Here is a 21,672-nt window from a genome sequence, read left to right on the forward strand (position 1 = left end):
AAGATCAAGAGGCACAAGACATAATTAGTGTTGTCTAGCAAAAGAAAGCATCCTTAAACTGCACCACAACTACAAGAAGAACTCAATGCAAATAGAGTTGAACCAGTTTCCCCATTACAGCGAAATGGCGATGTTGATCTGCTAGTCTAAAAGGATGTGTATCTGCGAAAGAGCCCTTTCTACATGCTGTTAAGAAGAAGAAAAGACTCCTGTGATTCAAGCACCACCATGCACTGGACCAAGAAAGATTGTGAAAAGGCATATAAACATCCTTTTTCACCAGCAGGTTGTAGTTGCTATTTCACTGTAGTCAGAGAAACTGGTTTCTCTCTAGTTGCATTAAGTTCTTCACATACTGTACTGCAGTTTTATGATGGTTTATTTTGCTACACCACAAGATATTTGTAAACAAACACAGAGCTCAGTTTACCCTGTCCAGAATAGGGTTACCGGGACCCATCCCTGGAGCCAGGCTTGGGGGTGGTGTCCGGAGGCGATCACCTAGTGCCCGGGCAGTCCACGTGCCTCAGCCAGGCCAAGCCCAAAAAAAATTACATGGGACAACCGTGTGGGCCCACTACCCGCAAGGTTCAGGGTAGGGATCGGGTGCAATGCCCATCAGGAAGGAGGCAGGAACAGGGTAGATCCGGGTGTCATCTGCCCAGACGACGAAAACTGATTCTTGGTACAGGGAATGTTACCTCACTGGTGGGGAAGGAGGCGGAGCTGGTGTGTGAGGCTGAGAGGTGCCAACTAGGTATAGTTGGACTCACCTCTACACACAGTGTTGGCTCTGGAACAAAACCCTGGATCTATCCTGTTCCTGCTCCCTTCTTGACAGGTATTGTACCCGATCCCTACCCTGAACCTTGTGGGTGGTGGGCCCACATGGTTGTCTCACGTAATCTTTTCGAGCTTGGCCCAGCAGAGATATGTGGGCTGCCCAAGCACCAGGCACTCACCTGTGGACACCACCCCCAAGCCTGGCTCCAGGGATGGGTCCCGGTAACCATATTCTGGACAGGGTAAACTGAGCTCTGTGTTTGTTCATCATTAGTAGGTGCCAGTTGCACAAATATCTTGTGGTGTAGCAAAATAAACCATCATAAAACTGCACCAGAGTAAGAACTCCATGCAACTAGAGAGAAACCAGTTTCTCTGACTACAGTGAAATGGCAACTACAATCTGCAGGTCAAAAAGGATATTTATCTGCCTTTTCACAATCTTTCTTGGTCTAGTGTTAATGGTGCTTGATTCACCAGAGTCTTTTCTTATTCTTAACAGCACGTAGAAAGGGCTCTTTCACAGATACACATCCTTTTAGACTAGCAGATATTAGTCGCCATTTTTCTGTATTGGGGAAACTGGTTTAACTCTTAGTTGCATTGACTTCCTGTAGTTGTGGTGCAGTTTCATGATGGTTTCTTTCGCAAGACAACAGAAGTTATGTTTTGTGACTCTTGATCTTCCTGGTCTTCTCCTGTTAACATTACTGCCCATCAGCTGGACCCTTCTGAGTATGTGCTGAAGAATGCACCTGGAAAACTTAAGCTGCTTTGCAATTTCTCACTGGGAATAACCTTTTTGCCACAATACTCACATCAAGCCAACTGACAGAACTGATCCTTATTTTTGATATTTATGGCAATTTTAGGGCCTATTTTAATTGCACTAAACTAATGGTAGATAACATTTCACTCTTTCATTACCCCTCCACGTCCCTCCCACCCCTCCACCACCCAATAAAACAATACTGATCAATTGTATTAGAAGCCAAAGGTGGCTATAGTCATGTCTGGGATTATTTTTTAAGTAAAACTCATCTTTTTGTGTTATTGCAAGTAAAATTAGAAAATGTGTATACATATACTCTAATGGTTTGTCATACAATAAATGCACATATATTAACTGCATTCCTTTTTTTAATACTACAGGTAGCCTATTACTTTTGGCCTGTACTGTAAATATATATACATATATATATACACACACACACAGTGAGCTTCATACTGTTTGTGACACATTCTCTCATGATTAGTCTTTGTACTCCACAATTTTGGATTTTTAATCATGTTTCAACATGTAGAAATTACACTTTTTATGCATAGTCCCTCTATTTCAGGACACCATAATGTTTGGGATAAATGACTTCATAGGCTTTCTGATTAGTCAGGTGCTAAAAGGGCTGTTAGTTCTACATGTTGAAACCAAAATGGATTAAAATCCCCTGTAATAAACGCTGAAAAGTTGCACTTTAGCAACATGGGCATTGTTTAATTGCAATTCGGAAACTGAGTACAGAAACAAATCCAGAAAAACATATGTCTCTGTCCCAAACATTATGGAGCTCACTGTATATAATACGATCATGATTGTGGGTATTTTTAAAAATGTCTTTCCTTGACTGGGTATCTGCTGATGAAACACCAAAACTGACACAGCTTTTCAATTTGTCGGTTGACAAAGACCTCAACTGTTATGGCCTGAATTGTCTCATCTGAAATGGCTGCTATTGGTCTAGCTGGCTTCCTGTTGACTTGTGGTAGAAGAGCTGCTACAAGGGGCGTAGGCTGTTCAGGGGGCGTGCCCTGCTCCCATGCTAGCATTTTTGCAGCGGACTTAGCATAATATCTTCTGCAGGGACCAAGAGCTGCAGCCCTTTCCTACAGACAGAAGCCAAGTAAAATTTATACAACTTTAGCACTAATAAGTAGTGTGCATTTCACTCACTCTCATTCTCAAAAAGTATATATTGTTTAAAAGGAGCCTTCACATTGTATTTCAGTTTACTCAAGCTTCATTCATTTAAGCATGTTAGTTTTTTATACCTTTTATTTTAAACCTTATCCTTGTTTTGATTTTCATGTAATTTTCTCAAAATAATTTTTGTTTGTAAAGTAATATTCACTTTGTATTAAAACCAGAATCCTTAACAACCAGAAACATTTGCAATTTTTACCTAAACCAAATTATATTTTACTCCTAAAGTACATTTTCCTCTCCTATTACTGCAGGATAGTGATAATCACACTAACAAATATACACTTTCTTAATCATTTTAATAAAAATATTTCTGATTCCCTCTACGGGCTCTGAAGGCTGGCTGTCTCCTTCGGCGGTGCCTTTCAATTATAGGAAAAGGAGGGGAAATTCATGTTAGTTTTTCATCAAATAAATCAACTAAGAATTGTAAACCAAACATTTCACAGATATTTAGTGCCAGACCAAGATAATAACATCCAAATCCATTCAAATAAATATGTTGGTTCAAATGATGACTGCACCTCCAATTGTGATGCACCACAAATTACGATGAATTATATGAATTAATCACAGTTATATTCACAGATACTGTGTTAAAAAACTCACCGATCTTTCTGAATTATACTGAACACCTCCCTGAGCAGTGGCATCTGGAAGGGACAGATCATAAAATGACCAGGGAGAAGACAATAAATCTTAAATGACAATTTATTAAAGTATACGGGAAAGAATTGAGACCAGTAACAGACTTCAACCACCTGATGACTTGCATGCTTGTGTTGGTAACCAGAAATGTTGCCAAGAACAATAGTGACCGTCGTTCCAGGTAGAAGCAGATCCGAAGTTAGTGTTTAAAAATCAGGAAGCATTTATTATACAGAAAGCCAGCAACAGGGATTCACACAAAAATGTTCCATTCAACTGTTAGAGTTTGTGGAGTTTATACAGTTACATTTACATATATTCAAATTTGTGCGCAGAATACAGCATGAACTCTGATTGGTTGTTTGTTATACAGAGTTGCCCTATAGGCTGCAATTTCTACCACTGTGTCTTATTGGTTGTCTTTGTAAAACAATGGCGGACTCTCACATGCACGTGAGGTTTTGGAATACACAAATCTGTCTGTCTCCTACAGCACAAACTTTCTGTATCCTAACACTTGCAATGACACCAGAATTATCCTGCCGACTGAAACCCTCCCTGGGTGACATTAAGCCCAGTTTGTTGCTGCTCTGTGGGTATCCCAGTACATGGGACACAACCACACAATGGAATCCTGTATCATAGCAGGGTGTACTATTCAACAGGGCTCAGAACTCACCTAGTGCCCAATAAGATGTCTGGGAACACTGAGCCAACTTTTCATTCAGTGCATCCAGCCTGAAAACCAACAAATGCATTTCAGGCAAAACCCAGTATTTACTATGGATGGGGGAAAAATCGATTCAGTCATGAATCAAAACCATGTTGTGATGTAAAGGTTTTTTTCGCATGTTAACATTAGGTAATTGTTCGTTAGTGAGCTAAATTACATGAAACAAAATTGCGTGTTTCAGCCTCAGATTCTTTATGTTCCTTCTGATTTCTGTCCCTAATCTTTACCCTACAAGAACTTTCACCAATTTGGAACCCAGTCTAGTGAATTCACCCTTGCCATCTGACTGATTGTATTCAGCCTCTGATTAACAGATTTAATCATTTGTTATTTGTCTCAGTATTGGTCACTATCCAATTTCAGTGGAATTCTCAACTGAACCCACCTTCTTTGCAGGTCAGCTGTCTTTCTCCTTTTCCTGGCTAGCTGATTCTCAGCGTCTCGATAAGCCATCTGGAGGCATAGAGAGAGAGGAATTAACATCCGCCTATGGTCAGATGCATGAAGTAGATAACCTGCTCATAAAAATGTGATCGTGTCCGGATGTCTTACCAAATTATCCTGTGCTCTGCCCTGAAAATGTCTAATCTGAAAAGAGAGAACTCACCAGATTAATTCATTCTTGATTGATTGATTGATTGATTGAATGTAAGTCAGAACATAAACCATGGAGATGAATATGGAAACACAAACTTCTGCACTTGGTTAATGTGCACTGTGGTCATGAAAATCCCTAATTATCATGAGTTGTTTCATGTGAAAAAGTTAAGTAAACTGCTATTACACTGGAAAATATGAAACAAATGTTTTTACACTATCATACGGCTGTTTGTTCTGGGTAAATTTGCTCACCTCATTCTTCAGAAAATGTTGGCGCTCTTTAGTGACTTTGATTAAGTCGTCTTTATACTCTATGAATTTCCCATTTGCTTGGGCTGTTCTGGCCTCTTCTTCAGCCAGTTTCCTGTGACATACAAGAGTCCAAGAGATTCAGCAAAGCGCAAATTCCAACTTTTCACTACAATTCATTTTTAAGGAATCACATTTCCTTAAAATAGCACAATGCAGTACACGTTACTCCCACCAAATTTATGTATTTGGACTATGCCTCCAAACAGTTGGTGCTGTCTGTTATAGCTAGTGGTCGAAGTTTCACACAGAAACATCAGCAGCACTAAAATCTGAGATTTCTTTATACTATGTCACTGCAGCTAACATTATTAAAACACCAAAATCATTTTTACGTCTGTCACCTCAAAGCCCATCCTGTGCATGGTCTTTTTGCTTGATACTTACTGCAGTAAAGCGGTCTCCTTCTCCTCCATCTTGATGGTCATTGACTCAAGCTTCTTCTGGAGGGTCTCAATCTCATTCTGATGGATGCTACCCTTCTGCATGGTGTTTGCCTTCAGCCCAAGCATCTCCTCGGTCAAATCTTTCACCATTTGCTGGAAGGACTTGCAAGACTCCTTTTTAAAATATGAAATCGCTTAGTTGCTGTGTTTTGAGAACCTTTTGATTTTTTCAGGCATCTCACATGATAACAATGTTCATACAGCATTATTGATAACTTGGCATGTGCGCCAAAAAGCCCAAATCAACTTTTCACCTTCAGCTCTTCATTTTTTGATTTGGTAGAGGATGCTAGTTTTTGTGCGCTTGCCAGATTTTCTAACAGTTCCTTGATCTAAATTGGACAAAGGGAACATAAAAACCAATAAATAATTAAATCAAATCCAAAATAACACACAAGTGATATTTGTAGTGGGAGAATTACTACACTAGCATTCGCTGTCACCTGAGCCTTGTTTGATCCCTGTTTCTCTTCCCACTCAAAATTAGTTTCATTTAATTTGGCCTCTGTCTCCTGGAAGAAGGCCTTCTCCTGAGCAAGTTTGCTAAGAGACACAGACCACAGCAGAGCAGGGAGTGTTAAGTCCTTGAGTGTCATGGTTCTGTGTTCCTGTCCGTGTTCCCTTGTTGGGCCGCCAGATGGCGGCACTTCTGTTTTGTGTCCTGCTCCCCCCGTTTAATTGTATGATTGTTTTCAATTGTCTAATCATTGTTTTCTGGCTGTCTCGTTTCCCCTTCCCTTCCGTGGCCTGATTGTTCATGGTGCCCTCCTGTGTCTCGTCAGTGTCTGTCTATTTAAGTTCCCGTCTCCTGGACTCAGGTGCTGGATCCTTGTTTGTTGTTGGTTTGTCGGTGTTGTTGGTTGTTGGTTGTTGGTTGTCGGTTGTCGGTTGTCGGTTGTCGGTTGTCGGTTGGTGTTTGCTCTGATCACGTTCCTGCCCTATGTGTTCCTGCCATGTTCTGTTCCACGCGCTTTTGGATTTTGGATTTTCTGTGTTTTGTAATTTTAAGTTTCCTTTGTGTTTGGAGAGTTGTTCCCTTGTGTTCCCTTTTTATTTAGTAAAGTCTTTTGTTCCTACCCTTTTTGGAGTTGTGTTTTTTCCCCCTCTGCATTTGGGTCCGAACCCCCCACGCATCCTGACATTGAGTGCACAATTATTATCAATATTATATTGCTACTCCTGTACTCTCAAATACTTTCATTATGTCCCACAGCTAGTTACATCCGCCAGAGATTTTTGAACAAATTATGAATTTATATTACGAAGATCCAGTTTCTCGAATTTTGCGTGACAAATCTAGGATTAATAGTTTTATCAGTTACATTTAATAAGGACAATGTGTGCCGGCTGTTTAAATAAGTATCATTACAACTATTATTATTACACCACCATTATCCTGGATTGATTTTTATGTCTGTCACGTCAGCCCATTTTTCACAAAAGTTTTACTTGATATTTACTTCTGTAAAGTGGCCTCCGTTTCCTGCGCCTAAATGGTGACCATGTTTAGCTGGGTCTTCAGTGCGTTCATCTCTTCATGGTGTGCGCTACGCTCCTCTTCAACGATTGTCTTGACCCTAAAGATTTCCTTAGCTGAATTCACGGTCATTGCCTGGAAGGCCTTGCTGGATTCCTGTTTTAAAAATGAAATTGTGGAAACAAGAAATTGCTGCATGGCAAACACTTGACTTTCAGCCATTATTCTCACGATCAGAAGGTTAGCAAAGTGCTATTGACAATATTGGCTTGTGGATTAAATTTCAGCTTCTCACCTTCGGCATCTCATGTTCAAATTTAGTGGAGTGCAGCTGTGTTTTCATGTCAGTCAAACGTTTTGTGAGTTCCTCAAACTGGAATTGGAGAAGCAAAGGAAAGGACACATGATGATCAGCACTGTTCCCAAATCTTTTCAGTATGTGTAGAAACACAAAAACAAAATAAACAAGTGATTCATGCAATGGGAAAAGGTACTAGTGATTAGCTGGACTTCTTCACCTGGTTCTCGTGAACTCTCTTTTTCTTCATGTTCCGTGCTCATTTTCTTTATGTTCTGTTCAGAAGCTTTAAATTCCGAGTTCAGTTTTTCTTCTGACTCCTGACGAAGCATCTTCTCCTGAGCAAGTTTCCTAAGAACACAGACCACAGCAGATGGAGACCCCACTGGGTGTTGAGACTATTTTTACAGATTATTCTTTAAATGCCTTTATTATGTCCAATAACTGTATATATCCCTCACCACATATTTGAACAAATTAAAATTTTTAGAAATTCAGTACGGACACAGTTTCTGCCACACTGCAAGGCTTAATCCAGAGTGAAGACTTATCAGTTATCATTTATATTTAACAATATCATTGCAACTAAAATGATTATAAAACCATTATCCTGTCATCTCCTCCATGTTTGAAACTTACTGCTGTAGAAAGCCCTCTCTCTGTTGCAGCCGTTTGGCAGTCATCTTCAGGCTGTTTTTTAGGATTTCTGCCTCCGTTTCCAGGTCTTTCACCTTGTTCTCCATGATGATCTTCAATCGACGATTAAGCTTATCTGAAGCCAAAGTTCTCTCTTCGTATGCCTTGCACGATTCCTTTTTGAAAAGTAAATTTTATAAAAAGAAATGGTCATTAGGTATTCAAATATATATATATGTATATATATATATATATAATATACAATAAATTCAACAAAATGTCTAAATGAACACAGTTATTTCAGCCATGAATTACATGTAAAAATCACAGCTATAAAGGTATTTCTGATATAAAGATTTTGCTGTAGCACAATGCTAAGTGTTATTGGAAATCACAATGTTCACTCTTTACTTTAAGAAGCCTGTTGTCATCGTGATGGAGGTTATGGTGTTCTGCATGCTCTTGAAATGATCTTCAAGGTCTTCTTTCTAAAATGTGCAAGTGTGAGAAATTATTAGTTTAAAGGTATACCCAACAAATACAGCAAAAGAGATTCTGAAACTCACCCTTTTCTGCAGATCTAAAATTTCATTCATGGCAGCGTTTCTTTCCGCAGACAGTCTCACAACTTTCTTTTTAGTCCCTAAACAAAATGAAAACCCAAGGTTAAAATCAAACATTGTTATTCACAAAAGTGCTGACACGTGTAGTCAATCCTGTAAGGTGTTATAACATATATTAATGTGCTCAATAAATTGTTTTGAACTTCATTGGTATATCCTGTTTTTTACCTGGGGACAACAGAAGGGAGACAGAAGAGAAATAGTCAATACCCTTGACAAAAACTTCACGGTCCATGAAGGTCCATAGGTAAGGGCTCTGAGACTATTTGCAGGCAGCAGACATAATGAAAGAAGAGCTTACAGTTATCCCGGTTCTCCATATTGTCAACACCCATAGCAGGAGTAGGATGGTATCTCCCAAGCTAGGGCCTGGTCTCCAGCCCTCTGGAAGGTGGGTGATGAGCTGAAAAAGATTAATTTAAAAAATCCAGGTAAAACCAACTGAGTAATTTATACAACAACAAACTGAATTAACATTAATGATTTTACATAGACTCAGATGGGTATATAATAGGCCAATCCCCATCAGTTAAAATGCGCATTGACACCCTTCATCACTAAGGTTTTTTGAAGAAGAAAACTCATGGCAACTTGATATTTGGGTGCACACTTGACACCAATTGCTTTTTGGTAATATGAGTATATCACATAATATAAATACATGCTGTAATTAATAATAAATCCTTTAAAAACTAGCATAATGTACCGAGTTGGACAGCTGATGAAATTCTTCTGTAGAAAACGTAGGGATCACCAGGGAAATTTGCACTGGGGAAAAAATGAAAGAAATATTATTGAAATCACAATTCAGAGAACTCTCTAATACAAGCAAAGCAAGGTGCTGTACATTCCCTTAGATGAAATCTTACTATTCTGGTTATTTTTGGAAAGGCAGGTTTCTTAAACCAATATGGAGAGATGGTTATATTATACAGAACTTATTCTGTATAATACACTCATGTCAATACATTATTATTCATGACAACTGTACTCAAATTTAAGATGAACAACAAATGTGTCCCGAATAATCTTGATAGGAAAATAATTTTCTCTGATTAAGTGTCTGTTATAATTGAGTGCCTTCAATATTCTCATGTAGCATCATACAGATATCATCAAATTCAATCAAATGCACCCCTCCTGAACTTACCGAAGCTGGAAATTGTCACAGGTGTTAGAAAAAGGGAAAGGAAAGGGGAAAAGGGTAGGACAAGCAGCCACCAGTGTGAAAACACGTTGGCTGGCATGCTCACATGCTATGCTAAATATATTTTCTCAACAACAATCCTGAAAAAGAAGTACAAGTAACTTAACAAATTAAACCAATTATGTAACCAATACAATATTTCATATAGAATAGCAATTGTGTGTAATTGAATCAGAGAGTTGCATATATAGTGAAGTACATCCATTGTGATGTCATAATACACAGAACTAAACATAATTAATAATCATTTAAAACATAATATTTACTGGAATTCTACAGAGCAGGAAATTTTTTTCAAATGGCATCTACTGGCATCTTTGTTGCCAAGGCAACAGTATACACTGTATTCCATGAGGCACTTGGAATTCTATACTTGGAATATCAGCATTGCTCCCCAATGGCTCTAAAGTTGAAAGACTGTAACAATAATGATTAAAAAAATTATATTGTTGGCTTCCAACTTGATGTTTTTGCCAGTTAAATATGCAGTGGAAAGAACTGAATATGACTTTATTTGCAATTTTAAAGGGAATTTGTCTTGCTCAGAAGAAACTATAGAATGTGTCTTCTTTCTGCATGTTTGGAGCATATAATAGTCCATGTATCTTTGACAATTCTCCCAGTTTGGAAAAATGCAGATGCATCTCTGTTAATTTGACCCTTTGATCATATCTTCATCTTCATCAAAGATATATTTGTTTTATTGCATGTGACACACATACTGATCACATCTATTGTAATGGTGCATTGTGATTGGCCGAAGACTACGGAATAAGACAGCCCTAGCCAAGTTGGTCCCAAAAACAGAAATTAAATATTATTTTGTGGAAAGAAATGTGGATTTTTCATGTGTTTTGAAGTACTGTAACTAAGAATACTGGTTGTACCATTTTTAACTTTTAACATCATGAAATGGTTATTTTAAGTGTCAATATGCTATGCCTTTTAGGCCTGGATTGTCTGTGAAGCGTATTGTGAAAATAGTTTGTGAAATGCACTATATAAAAAACATGATGTCCCCATCTGTATAAATGTAACAGCTGTTACAGTTATGCCAGCTCTGAGCTGCTATACAAAACAACCTTTTTTCACTGTTATATGATCACAGAACACCATCTAAAGAGAAAATATGAGGGTTGGTACCCAGGGAGGTCATGGAGAGGACTCCAGACTTGGAGATTAGGGACACTAGATGGTATTGAAAGCCATCTAGATGTAGTGTCCTTTTGGGGAGGCCTTAGGCATTTTAAATGGTGTTTTGGTAAATTTCTTTAATGGATGTACATTTTACTCATCAATGTGTTTGATGTTTTAAGTTGTTCAGTGTTTAATGTTAATTAACACAGCCAATTTGCTTGCTGCGTTGACAACATCGTCTTCAGGATTATCAAAGTGATCAATGAAAAATAAGGCTACCTGGTCACAGTCATTTATAATAAACACACATCATTGGTTGGTTGGTCTTGTAGGATGTAGCATTTAGATTATGGCCTTAGAGAGGGAAACAGTGAATAAGAATGTGGCCTGGCCTCCCCGTAACAAGCATCAAAGCAAATGTGATTGGGGCATTTTAAAATTCACTGATACCCTAATATAGGCCGACAGTCTATGGGTCTCACCTCACCTACTCAGAAGAGACAAACCAGAAGACACAGGACACCATATCAGGAGGTCAGAGACCCTGCATAGCTACATGCCTAACATTTCCCATTACTTTAAGTTTTAATGCAATTTTTAGGTAGGCCAGTCCTTGTCATAAATTAGTTTGACCCTCCTTCCCTTCTCTCCTACACCTTCACTTGGCATCACCCAATCAGGGAAAAATATCCTCAAGGTATTTAAGATTGCCACAGGAAAAAAGGATGTGTGTGTTGCGTTGGTTTTGGAGCATTGAAGAAGAATTTTTCTCTTCTTATATTGGTGGTGGTTTCTTGGTTGTGTGTTTCTAGCTGGTTTCCTTTCATCCTGTGGTGCTCAAATTGGAAGTGGGTCCTACTTTGGCAAGGTCTATCCATTTCTCTCTCTCTCTTTTCTGGTATTTTATAACCAATTGTGTAATGTTTTTTTGTATATCTTCTATTTTGTAATTCAGAAGTAGTGTGCCTGCATTCAATAAAGAATGTATTATTTCAATTCATTAATCTATTTGATTGCTTTGTATTGAATTTAATTCTTTAATCTTGAAACCTTATATACAGCTTGTTTTGACTTGGTGGTTGATTTCACCAGTTTTCTGTTGACTGACCTATCAATGAATGTGGCAATTTAATTGATAATTCTAATCTAATAAAATATATTTTACATGTAGGTTAAGTAAGGGGTTCTAGCATGCAATATCGCTTGGTCCAGTATTCAGAGTGCTGAGCATTTTAACAACATTGACTGTTGGAACTGCTGGATTCAGAAAATAAACATATTCATAATGAATCCTTACTTGTCCCACAGTCTGTATGGTCAGCTATTTGCTTTGTAAATCTTACCTGGGTGATAAGAAATAAACAAAAGCAGCTTTCCTCATCAATGATACCACAACTCACTTCAAGGTACGTTATGAAGTTGCTGTGTCTTTCCTATCAATAAAGCTTCATGCTTCATAATCTGAGGATGTGGCTGGTCTCACATTACAAAATGTGTTTCCTTGCTAACATGAGTATGTGCAGAAAAAAACCACATATGCACATTATAGGGTGTTTTCATTTACTGTTACAATAATTTACTGTTAGAATGATTTAATTTGTTGTAACACAATTGACGTTGCAGGTACACTCAGTCAGTCTCTGCCGTCCAAATGGAAATGACTTTCTTTAAGAACATGCAGCGCATCTGACGCGCATCTGATGACATCATCAGTGTGCACCGCATTCTAGATACTGGTCACTCCACGGGTGTGAAGATTTTAGCCCCCCCCCCCCCAGGTATAAAAGTTAGGCACAGTAATCGCCCTGTTTCTCTTCCTGTGCCCTCTCCCTCTTTGAACCGGCACACTGAGACAGACTGTTCGATTAACCAATAGGGGAGCCAGCGGCGAGGCTCCTCCCTTTTGCCCCGGAAAGTACATGCGTTCGTCCAGACCATAGACCGTATGAAAATATGGACGAAGTGCTTCATGCTTCACCCACTGATTTGCTATGGTTAGTGCTCACTGGCGCATGAAGCCCAAAGTAGGGCGCAGCCACATTGCCCGTTGCAAGCAACGCAAGCGCAGTAGAGCGAAAGACTGGAGTCCACGACTACAGGACAATCCACCCCGACTACCTTACAAGGTAATTAGACACGCCCACGTCTGGATAACAAGCGTGGCCTTGCAACCACAGAACCATACTGTCATAACATTTCAAAAAGTGAATTGTGCAAGATACGTTTAGTGTTAAGATATTTACATAGCTAATGATCTATTTTATCTATTTTTCTAACTAGCTAGCTAGTTATATAGACAGATAGATAACAGAACTCTAGATAGCTAGACAGATATATCATGAGATAACTAGCTAGCAAGTTAGCTAGATAAACAGATAGATCGATAGCAAGACAGTAAGCTTTCTCCCCCTAGCTAAGTAAATCCCTCTAGCTTGTCTTCTTAAAGAAGCTTCAAAACTGCTTACAAATCTGATTTCACCAACAACATATACAAATTTTAAAAGACGAGACTTTATGAGAATCAACCGAAACCCCAAACTGGTCAGAAATCACGTTTTGACATAGAACCTTGTTTATCTGGAAATGTCTCAAATGTATTAACCAAAAGAACTGGAGAGAAGAATCCTTAGAATAGCGGTTAGTACAGTTGAACGCAGCACACAACATTTTTGGACCTTGGACTGAGATCGTATGTAGCTAGCTAATCGGAATAAAACGACAGCATCACACCTGCCGCTGAAGCACTCTGCCTGGTTGCGAGGATGGGGAAATTCTTATATGGTCATATAGTGGTAGGACAAGCCACATTGCACGCACTGAAATTAACCCAGATTTGGGAATTTTGGCAGAATTATTTAAAGAAATCTGACCATGGGGAGACATTACAAGGGATGGAATTAACTAGTTAAACCATAATTTATTTTGTAAAAAATGTATTGACTTTATATTTCCTCAGAGAAAATTGGCCTCCTTTCAGGCTTTCCCATTGGGTGGGCGGGGTTTCAAGTTCTTTTTGCAACCAGGCGTTGCAGTTCACGCAGTAGCCACTGGGGTAAAAGGCTTCACTCATAGAGGCAAGTTGTTGCCCCTTGGTCCAGACTAGAGTTACACTAATCAACTGGATATCTTCCAAAGTTGGTCTTTTTAGTACAAAATTCCTTGCTCTTCTAGTCACATGTAGGTTCATTGTCGGGACAAAACACTGACGACAAAGCTACTGTACAAGTGACTACCAGGATGACGATCCCCTGTTGGTTATGAAGGGATCTCTTTAGAGCCAGTATGAACATGAGGAATGATTACAGACACCAACAACTTTATGTGGAATTACATGTGAGCATTGCATTAAGATAGACTTGAAAACATGCAAGCCTATAACTGAATAATAAATTGTACAGTAATGGATTTTTACAGCCTAAAATGAAATACTTGACATATTTTTAGAAAATTATTGTCTTTTTTAAAACATTTTTTACATGGCATTTTGAATACTTGAGAAAATATTGTTACATATCAACAGAGATTACCTCATTTCTTACTTAATGAATATCTATGTTGCAATGGAATTTTTTTTTTTTCCACCACAGGCACTAGCCTTTACTATCCTTTAAATATCAAAAGATAGAATGTAACGGGAGGATGAAAACATATGATCAGACTTAATGATGGAAAGAACATAAACACTAATAGCTAGACATTGTAAGACATGTTGCTATTGTTCATGTTGTGCCCTCAAGAAGTACTGATGTGGTTCTCCTTGAGTATCACTGTAGTTGTTCTTCACTTGCTAGAATTCTTCATCAATATTGGTGTAACTCTCTCTTATATCTAATTTAATGTAATTTATTCAATGAGCATCTCTTCATTTGTAATACAGTTGTATAACTTTGTAACATTTGATACAACTATATAAAGTATAATAATTGACTAAAATTTAGAAGCAGTATATCTCTGCCTGACTGTAAATTATATAGTTTTGATGAACAACAGCGGCCAGCCTTCATGAAAAAGAACAACCCACAATACAACTAGCGGGCTAAATCACAATATAAACCATTAACTATTTAATTCATTCTTTGTACCATCTCAGTCTTAATGTTTACTTAAGGCTACTTCAGAATAAAGACAAGCACCATTTCCACACCAGTCTTGCAATTAATACAACGATGTTATAACATTCAACAGTCAATATTCAGTTAAGCAAGGGGGAACACAGCATTTTCAAGGCTAGATAATGTGACGCCCACTACACAGCAAAAATGAAGTAAGATAGAGAACTGCTCTAAAGGCAGCCAACAGGGCACACAGTAGAAGGTAGAAGGCAATTTTTATATTCATCAGTGATTTCTCTTTGCAAAATAGATGAAGGTATTGAGCTGTGGATATGGGAAAAGGAGAACACAAAAATACCTTAGAAGTTTTGAAGACCTCTGATAAATCCTTCTTTAAGTACAGCGGTAGGCCGGCCAAGGCTGCTCTTCTAGCTGCACTGATGTTGTTCTTGTCCTGTTGCACAAACAAAGACAAGGTATGTATAGGGGGATGTTAGGGTCCGCTGTTCACATTCAACATCAAGGTAATGCATTAAAAATATTTTTACCTGTTCCTCATATGCCATCAAAACTTTTTCCATCTTCCAGTTTTTCCAAAACTTCCAGTCTTCTTCTTTTTGTAGAGCTTTAGCAGCTGAGGTGTATATTTGTCAAGTGCAGCAAAGAAGGAAAATGGTAGATTTTGATTGGTAATCCTGTGGAATTCACTGTAGAGCTGCATGGAAAACAAAAGCAATGTAAGATTGTAAAACTGGATTTTTCAGACAATTTCAGACAAATAGGCGTACCATATTAAACTACTCAATTCTAAGCTCTTTATCCAGATCAAGCACTCCTACAGTGATGACTTTGACAATATGTGCGTCTTGTCAACTTTTTAAGTGCCCTTTTTAAGTTTTTACTCACCTGGGCTTCACAAAAGAGTGCAGGCCATCTGTCTTTTAGTTTGGCAACGGGAGGAGCTGAATTCACAATTTCTTCACGCCTGAGTGCAAAGGTGTGCTGCATATGTTGATGGATGAGAATCATGTCTCTTTCTGTTGATGTCCTCTTGAACTGCTCCACCATCTCAAGCCTCTGGGTCTCCAGTGTGTCCTTAGTTTTTCCATGGGGATAATTTGGAAGGAAGTTGACTTCCCCTCTTCTGGGTCTTTGATGTTGGCCCTGGATGCTGCAGCCTCTGGACTGGTCCTGCTACGCTTTCCTGCATTCACAGCCACATCCTTTATGCCAGCCCTGCTCAGTTTGGTCCTGTAGTTGCCCATCTTGAAGCGCAGGCTGTTCTGCCAACCCTCATACCCTGTTTTGGTAGTGTGACGACTGTCTCTAATATTATTTTATTCTTATTGTAGTTACAGGAGTCATATATTAAGACGAAAACAGTAGTGTTTTCTTTCAGACAGGGGTGTTTGCTCACCAGAGCCTCTGCAGCCTTGCCAATCTGTTTGGTATTAGGTTATGCTTTACATTACATTACATTACATTATAGGTTCTTAGCAGACGCTCTTATCCAGAGCGACTTACAACAAGTGCATTACAAAACTCAGAGACAAGCGCTTTACAACATTCCTGCAAGAGAGCTACAATAGGTATAACTTGCTTAGGTATAAGTGTGAATTGTACACCCTATTTTTTTTTTTTTTTTTTTTTTTTTTTTTTTTAGAAAAGAAATGTTAGAGGGTAGTGGGGGGTGATGAGGTTAGATGTAGCTTGAAGAGGTGAGTCTTCAGTCTACGTTTGAAGACGGCCAGGGTCTCTGCTGTTCTGACTTGCACAGGAAGGTCATTCCACCACCGTGGGGCTAGAACAGACAGGAGGCGTGACCGGGTGCTGGTGCGAGCCGGGGCAGGGACCAGGCGACATGTGGCAGCAGAACGGAGAGGTCTAGCTGGGGTGTAGGGTCTGATGAGTTGACGTAGATAGGGAGGGGCTGACCCCTGGCTGCTTTGAAGGCAAGCACTAATGTTTTAAATTTGATGCGAGCCATCACGGGGAGCCAGTGGAGGGTGGTGAGCAGGGGGTAACGTGGGAATGTCTGGGGAGGTTGAAGACCAGACGCGCTGCTGCGTTCTGGATGAGTTGCAGGGGTCTGATAGATGATGCTGGGAGGCCAGCAAGCAGGGAGTTACAGTAGTCCAGGCGGGACAGGACCACTGCCTGGACGAGGAGTTGGGTCGAGTAAGTTGTGAGGAAGGGGCGGATCCTCCGGATGTTATACAGGAAGAACCTGCATGAACGTGTCACTGCTGAAATGTGCTCGGTGAGGGACAGTCTGTTGTCCATCACCACGCCAAGGTTTCTAGTTGAGGGTGATGGTGTGAGGATGGTATTACCTAGGGAGATAGAGAGATCAGAGAGAGGGGAGTTAAGAGCCGGAATATAAATGAGCTCTGTCTTACCTGGATTGAGCTTGAGATGGTGGCGGACCATCCAGCTCTGAATATCACTCAGGCAGGCAGTGATGCGGGCTGAGACCTGTGTGTCAGAGGGTGGGAAGGAGAGAAACAGTTGTGTGTCATCAGCATAGCAATGGTAAGACATACCATGAGCTGTGATGACAGGGCCAAGGGACTGGGTGTAGAGAGAGAAGAGGAGAGGACCAAGGACCGAGCCCTGTGGGACTCCGGTGATGAGGGGGTGTGGCGCAGATACTTTACCAGCCCAGGCTACCTGGAAGGAGCGATCTGAGAGGTAAGACTCAATCCAATTGAGGACTGTGCCACAGATCCCCATTGCAGATAGGGAGGACAGGAGGGTGGGGTGGTCGACTGTGTCGAAGGCTGCCGATAGGTCCAGAAGTAATAAGACGGAGGAGAGGGAGGCTGCTCGGGCTGCGTGGAGAGCTTCGTTGACAGAGAGGAGTGCGGTCTCTGTCGAGTGGCCTGGTCTGAATCCAGACTGATGGGGATCGAGGAGCTCATTCTGTGAAAGAAACACAGAGAGTTGATTTGATGCAGCACGTTCAATGGTTTTTGACAGAAATGGAAGGAGAGATACCGGTCTGTAGTTCCCAATGATGGAGGGGTCTAGTGTGGTCTTTTTCAGGAGGGGGAGATGAGGGCCTTCTTGAAGGTTGACGGGAAGCAGCCGGATGTCAGGGAGGAGTTAACCAGGGAGGTGATGAATGGGAGAATCTCGGGTGAGATTGCCTGGAGGAGTGGTGAGGGAATGGGTCAAGGGCACAGGTTGTGGGGCGATGGGAAAGTAGGAGTTGTGAAACCTCAGAATCGGTGAGGGGAGAGAGTCGGAGAAACAAGGGGAAATGGTGAGGGAGGGGGAGAGTACAGGTTGAGGGGTGGGGAGTTGGGAGCCAGTGACCGTAAGCAGAGGAGTGGAGAGACAAGGGGAGGGGAGCATAGGGTGAGGTGGAGTGCAGAAGGAGTTGCGGATGACTGCAATCTTCTCGTCAAAGAAGGTTGCAAAGTCGTCAGCAGTGAGCGAGGACTGAGGGCGTGCAGATGGCTGGCTGAGGAGAGAGGAAAAGACAGAAAACAGTTGCCGAGGGTTAGAACGGTAGTTATGGATTTTGGTTTGATAGTAGTTTACCTTGGCAGCAGTCACCGTGGAGGAGAACGCTGCAAGGAGGGATTGGTAGGCAGAGAGGTCTGAAGCATCTCTGGATGTCCTCCACTTCCTCTCTGCTGCACGGAGTCCAACCCTGGAGGTGCGTATGGCATTGGACATCCACGGGCGGGGAGGAGATGGACGTGTTGGCCTAGAGACAGTGGGGCAGAGGGAGTCAAGAGCAGATGTAAGGGAGGAAAGTAGGGAGGTGGATGCAGAATCAGTGGGGAGGGTAGTGAAGGATTCGAGAGGAGGGAGGGCAGCAGTGACAGATGAAGCAAGAGAGGAGGTTGAGAGGGAGCAGAGATTGCGGCGGACAGATACAGTGGGTGTGGGGGAGAAGGTGGGTGAGAGGGAGCAAGGGGGAGGGAGAAGGAAACGAAGTGGTGGTCAGAGGTGTGCAGAGGGGTTACAGTGATATCGGTGCAAGGGCTATTCCTCAGAAAAACCAGGTCGAGGAGGTTGCCCGCCTTGTGGGTAGGGGGAGATGACTGTAGGGAGAGGTCAAAGGAGTGGAGGAGATGTAGGAAGGCTGAAGACTGGGATGTTTCCAGGTGGAGGTTGAAATCTCCAAGCAGGATCAGTGGGGTGCCGTCCTCAGGGAAAGAGCTGAGTAGGATATCCAGCTCATCGATGAAGTTTCCCAGTGGACCTGGGGGGCGATAAATGACAACAATGTATAGATTAGTTGGACAGGTGATTGAAACAGAATGGTATTCAAAACTGAATCGGGGTAGGTCAGAGAGAGGTAGGGCTGAGTATTTCCAGGAGGGAGAGATTAGGAGACCAGTGCCACCACCACGGCCTGATGGTCGGGGAGTGTGGGAGAATGAAAAGAAAGAGGAGAGGGCAGCAGGGGTTGCAGTGTTCTCTGGGGTGATCCATGTCTCAGTGAGGGCAAGGAAATCAAGGGAGAGCAGGGAGGCATAGGCTGAGATGAAATCAGCCTTCTTTGAAGCAGACTGGCAGTTCCAAAGTCCTCCAGCAACTGTGCAGTTATTGCAGGGAGACAGCTGGGGGTAGGAGAGGTTAGCTGGGTTCCGTCGCTTAGGGGGGCCACGTCTTTGGAACCGGGTGCTGTAGGGCAGAGAGCAGACAGAGATGGGAAGAGCTTGCATAAAACTGAGGAGGAGCGACGCTAGCGTCGCTCAGAAACACTATTTGAAGTGCCGCGTAATTACTCAAATAATGTAGCGATAAGCGGCTCTAAACGGATCAAATACAAGCAATTTACAATACCTTGAACCAAAACAGCTGCGCAGATAAAACGGGGATGAAACAAAGTTACCGATCAAAGACTTACGCGATACTAATTACTACCAATTACTACCAATTACTACCAATATTGCACAGCTGACAATCAATCAAGACTAGGAGTTTTAAGCTTTATGCTTATATATTTCAGCAGCCATTACATCCAGTATGTTGTGTTTTTGACCCTTGGTCATGGTTTTCCCCTCTCTCACAAATGCAGAGTTGCCCTCTCTTAGAGCATACTCCACCTTGTATGAGAATGATGGAACAACAAAGATCTCTGGCCATCGGCAAAGACGCTCTGGTGAATCTGTGTTATCAGACAGTAACATTGTGTCATCTGTGCTGGTTGAACTCAGATCTAACTCAACAAATCTAACTATCTTAATGGTTGCCTTGGATGGTAGGTCTTCTATGTTAACTAAATTGCATAGGACATTGTCATTGGGTCTTGAAACTGAAGGCGAAAGTCATAGGCCAGGTTCAGCTTATTTTTCACCTCAAATATGAGGGCATTTAGCCATTTACAGTCTCTGGACGAGAGGGCATAAAAAGCCTCTCAGCATTGACATCATCAAGGACAACCCTTAGTTTCAGCAGTGTTGCCGATTTAGCAACTTTTTGACCTTCCTAGCGACAAAAAATCTTATCTAAGTTTGGCGAGTTCTCGCAACTTTCGCAACCTCCATTCTTGTTGTCGAGCAACAGCAAAAATTTGTGAATGACGTCGCGTCTGGCGTCACCGTGTTAGCGGGGGGGCGGTGCTACCGTCCTACCGTCCTAGCACCCCTCTGCGCTAACACGGTAGCAACTCCCCCCCCGAGTAACACAGTAACACCCCCTCCCCCGGCACTGGGTGACACCAACCCTAGTGACGTCACTGGACGTCATCACGCAATCTAGCGACTTTTACCGACATTTTCATTTATTTGGCAACACTGAGTTTCAGAACATCAGTCGCTTCCATGTGCACTATGTTAGGGAAACTTGTAACATTAAAAACAAAGAGCTACTCCAGGTACTGGCTCTCTTTTTCACTAGCTGCCTAGACCACCCACACATATCAGTATATCAACTGCTCCCTTATTATTACATTACAGGCATTTAGCAGACGCTCTTATCCAGAGCGACGTACAACAAGTGCATCAGTTCAAGGTGCAGAGGTGCAGAAAAAACACACTAGAGTGAAGTAAAGATCGTAGTGCCAGAAGTGACCACATAGATCAGGACTCCAACCCTGTAGGGTAACCTGTTCAGCAAACAAACGAACAATCCTGCCAAGTACAAACTAGCACTGTACAAATTATTAGACCTAAACCTTACACCACAGTCTGAGCGCATTCTTGTTTCTTCTTACTGGTGTGCAGCAACAGTTAAACGCACATGTAATGCAGCTCATAATTGTTCTAACTTTCTAAAATGCACACGAAGCACATGCACCTATAACACATGAGTCATAGTAGAAAATGGACATTAACTTTAAATATGTTGTCCAGTGTGCCCAGGGAGGTAATCACTAGCGTTCATAGAAAGGTCCAGACCGATCTTTAGCCTCCCTCAGGTCACCGGGAAAAAAGGCTGAGGATAGCTGCTTGGTGTGGTGCTGCTGTTTTACTCAGACACTGGAATTAAATGTTTAGTTGTGAGAATTAGCTTAATTGAAACTTTGTAGGCAAACTGTGGCATTTGGTCAGTTAGCTAAGCTGACACACAGATTTCACTGTATGGCTCTTTCTTTTATGATCTGTTAGCTTATATGACCGCAAATGCTCAACATACCAGGTCTCTTAGTCTTTCAGTAGAAAGATGTCATTTCCGATAAGTAATATGTTTCTGATCTCTTTAAACTCAGGCAAGGCAGCATGCGCCCCAGTGCAAACAAACATGCTAACCACAAAAGTTGTGCCTTGAATGGTTACCTGTTTTG

At 41.3% G+C, this 21,672-nt stretch overlaps 1 protein-coding gene and 1 long non-coding RNA gene across 2 annotated transcripts; both read right to left on the reverse strand.

Moving 5' to 3' along the window:
• Positions 1-577: 577 nt before the first annotated feature.
• LOC135249538 (uncharacterized) lies at positions 578-5,706 on the reverse strand. The gene is made up of 8 exons (XM_064325152.1): positions 5,439-5,706; positions 4,995-5,106; positions 4,695-4,730; positions 4,528-4,595; positions 4,089-4,147; positions 3,371-3,414; positions 2,439-2,664; positions 578-657 (listed from the first exon to the last, which is right to left on the reverse strand). Exons 1-8 carry the CDS (start codon positions 5,585-5,587, stop codon positions 578-580), a joined length of 774 nt encoding a protein of 257 aa, XP_064181222.1. The 5' UTR covers positions 5,588-5,706.
• Positions 5,707-8,474: 2,768 nt separating this feature from the next.
• On the reverse strand, positions 8,475-8,929 carry LOC135249491 (uncharacterized). The gene is made up of 2 exons (XR_010328707.1): positions 8,833-8,929; positions 8,475-8,551 (listed from the first exon to the last, which is right to left on the reverse strand). It is a non-coding gene; the product is annotated as an uncharacterized LOC135249491 (long non-coding RNA).
• Between the last annotated feature and the right edge of the window lie 12,743 nt (positions 8,930-21,672).

Source organism: Anguilla rostrata, chromosome 2, assembly GCF_018555375.3.
Source record: "Anguilla rostrata isolate EN2019 chromosome 2, ASM1855537v3, whole genome shotgun sequence".
NCBI classification, from domain to species: Eukaryota; Metazoa; Chordata; class Actinopteri; order Anguilliformes; family Anguillidae; genus Anguilla; species Anguilla rostrata.

Coding starts and splice junctions, on each gene's coding strand:
- LOC135249538 (XM_064325152.1), bottom strand. CDS start 5,587: ATGGTGAAAGATTTGACCGAGGAGATGCTTGGGCTGAAGGCAAACACC. Junction 4,731..4,994: donor AACATTTTCTGAAGAATGAG/GTGAGCAAATTT, acceptor CTCTCTTTTCAG/ATTAGACATTTTCAGGGCAG. Junction 2,665..3,370: donor AGTATAATTCAGAAAGATCG/GTGAGTTTTTTA, acceptor TTCTGTCTGTAG/GAAAGGGCTGCAGCTCTTGG.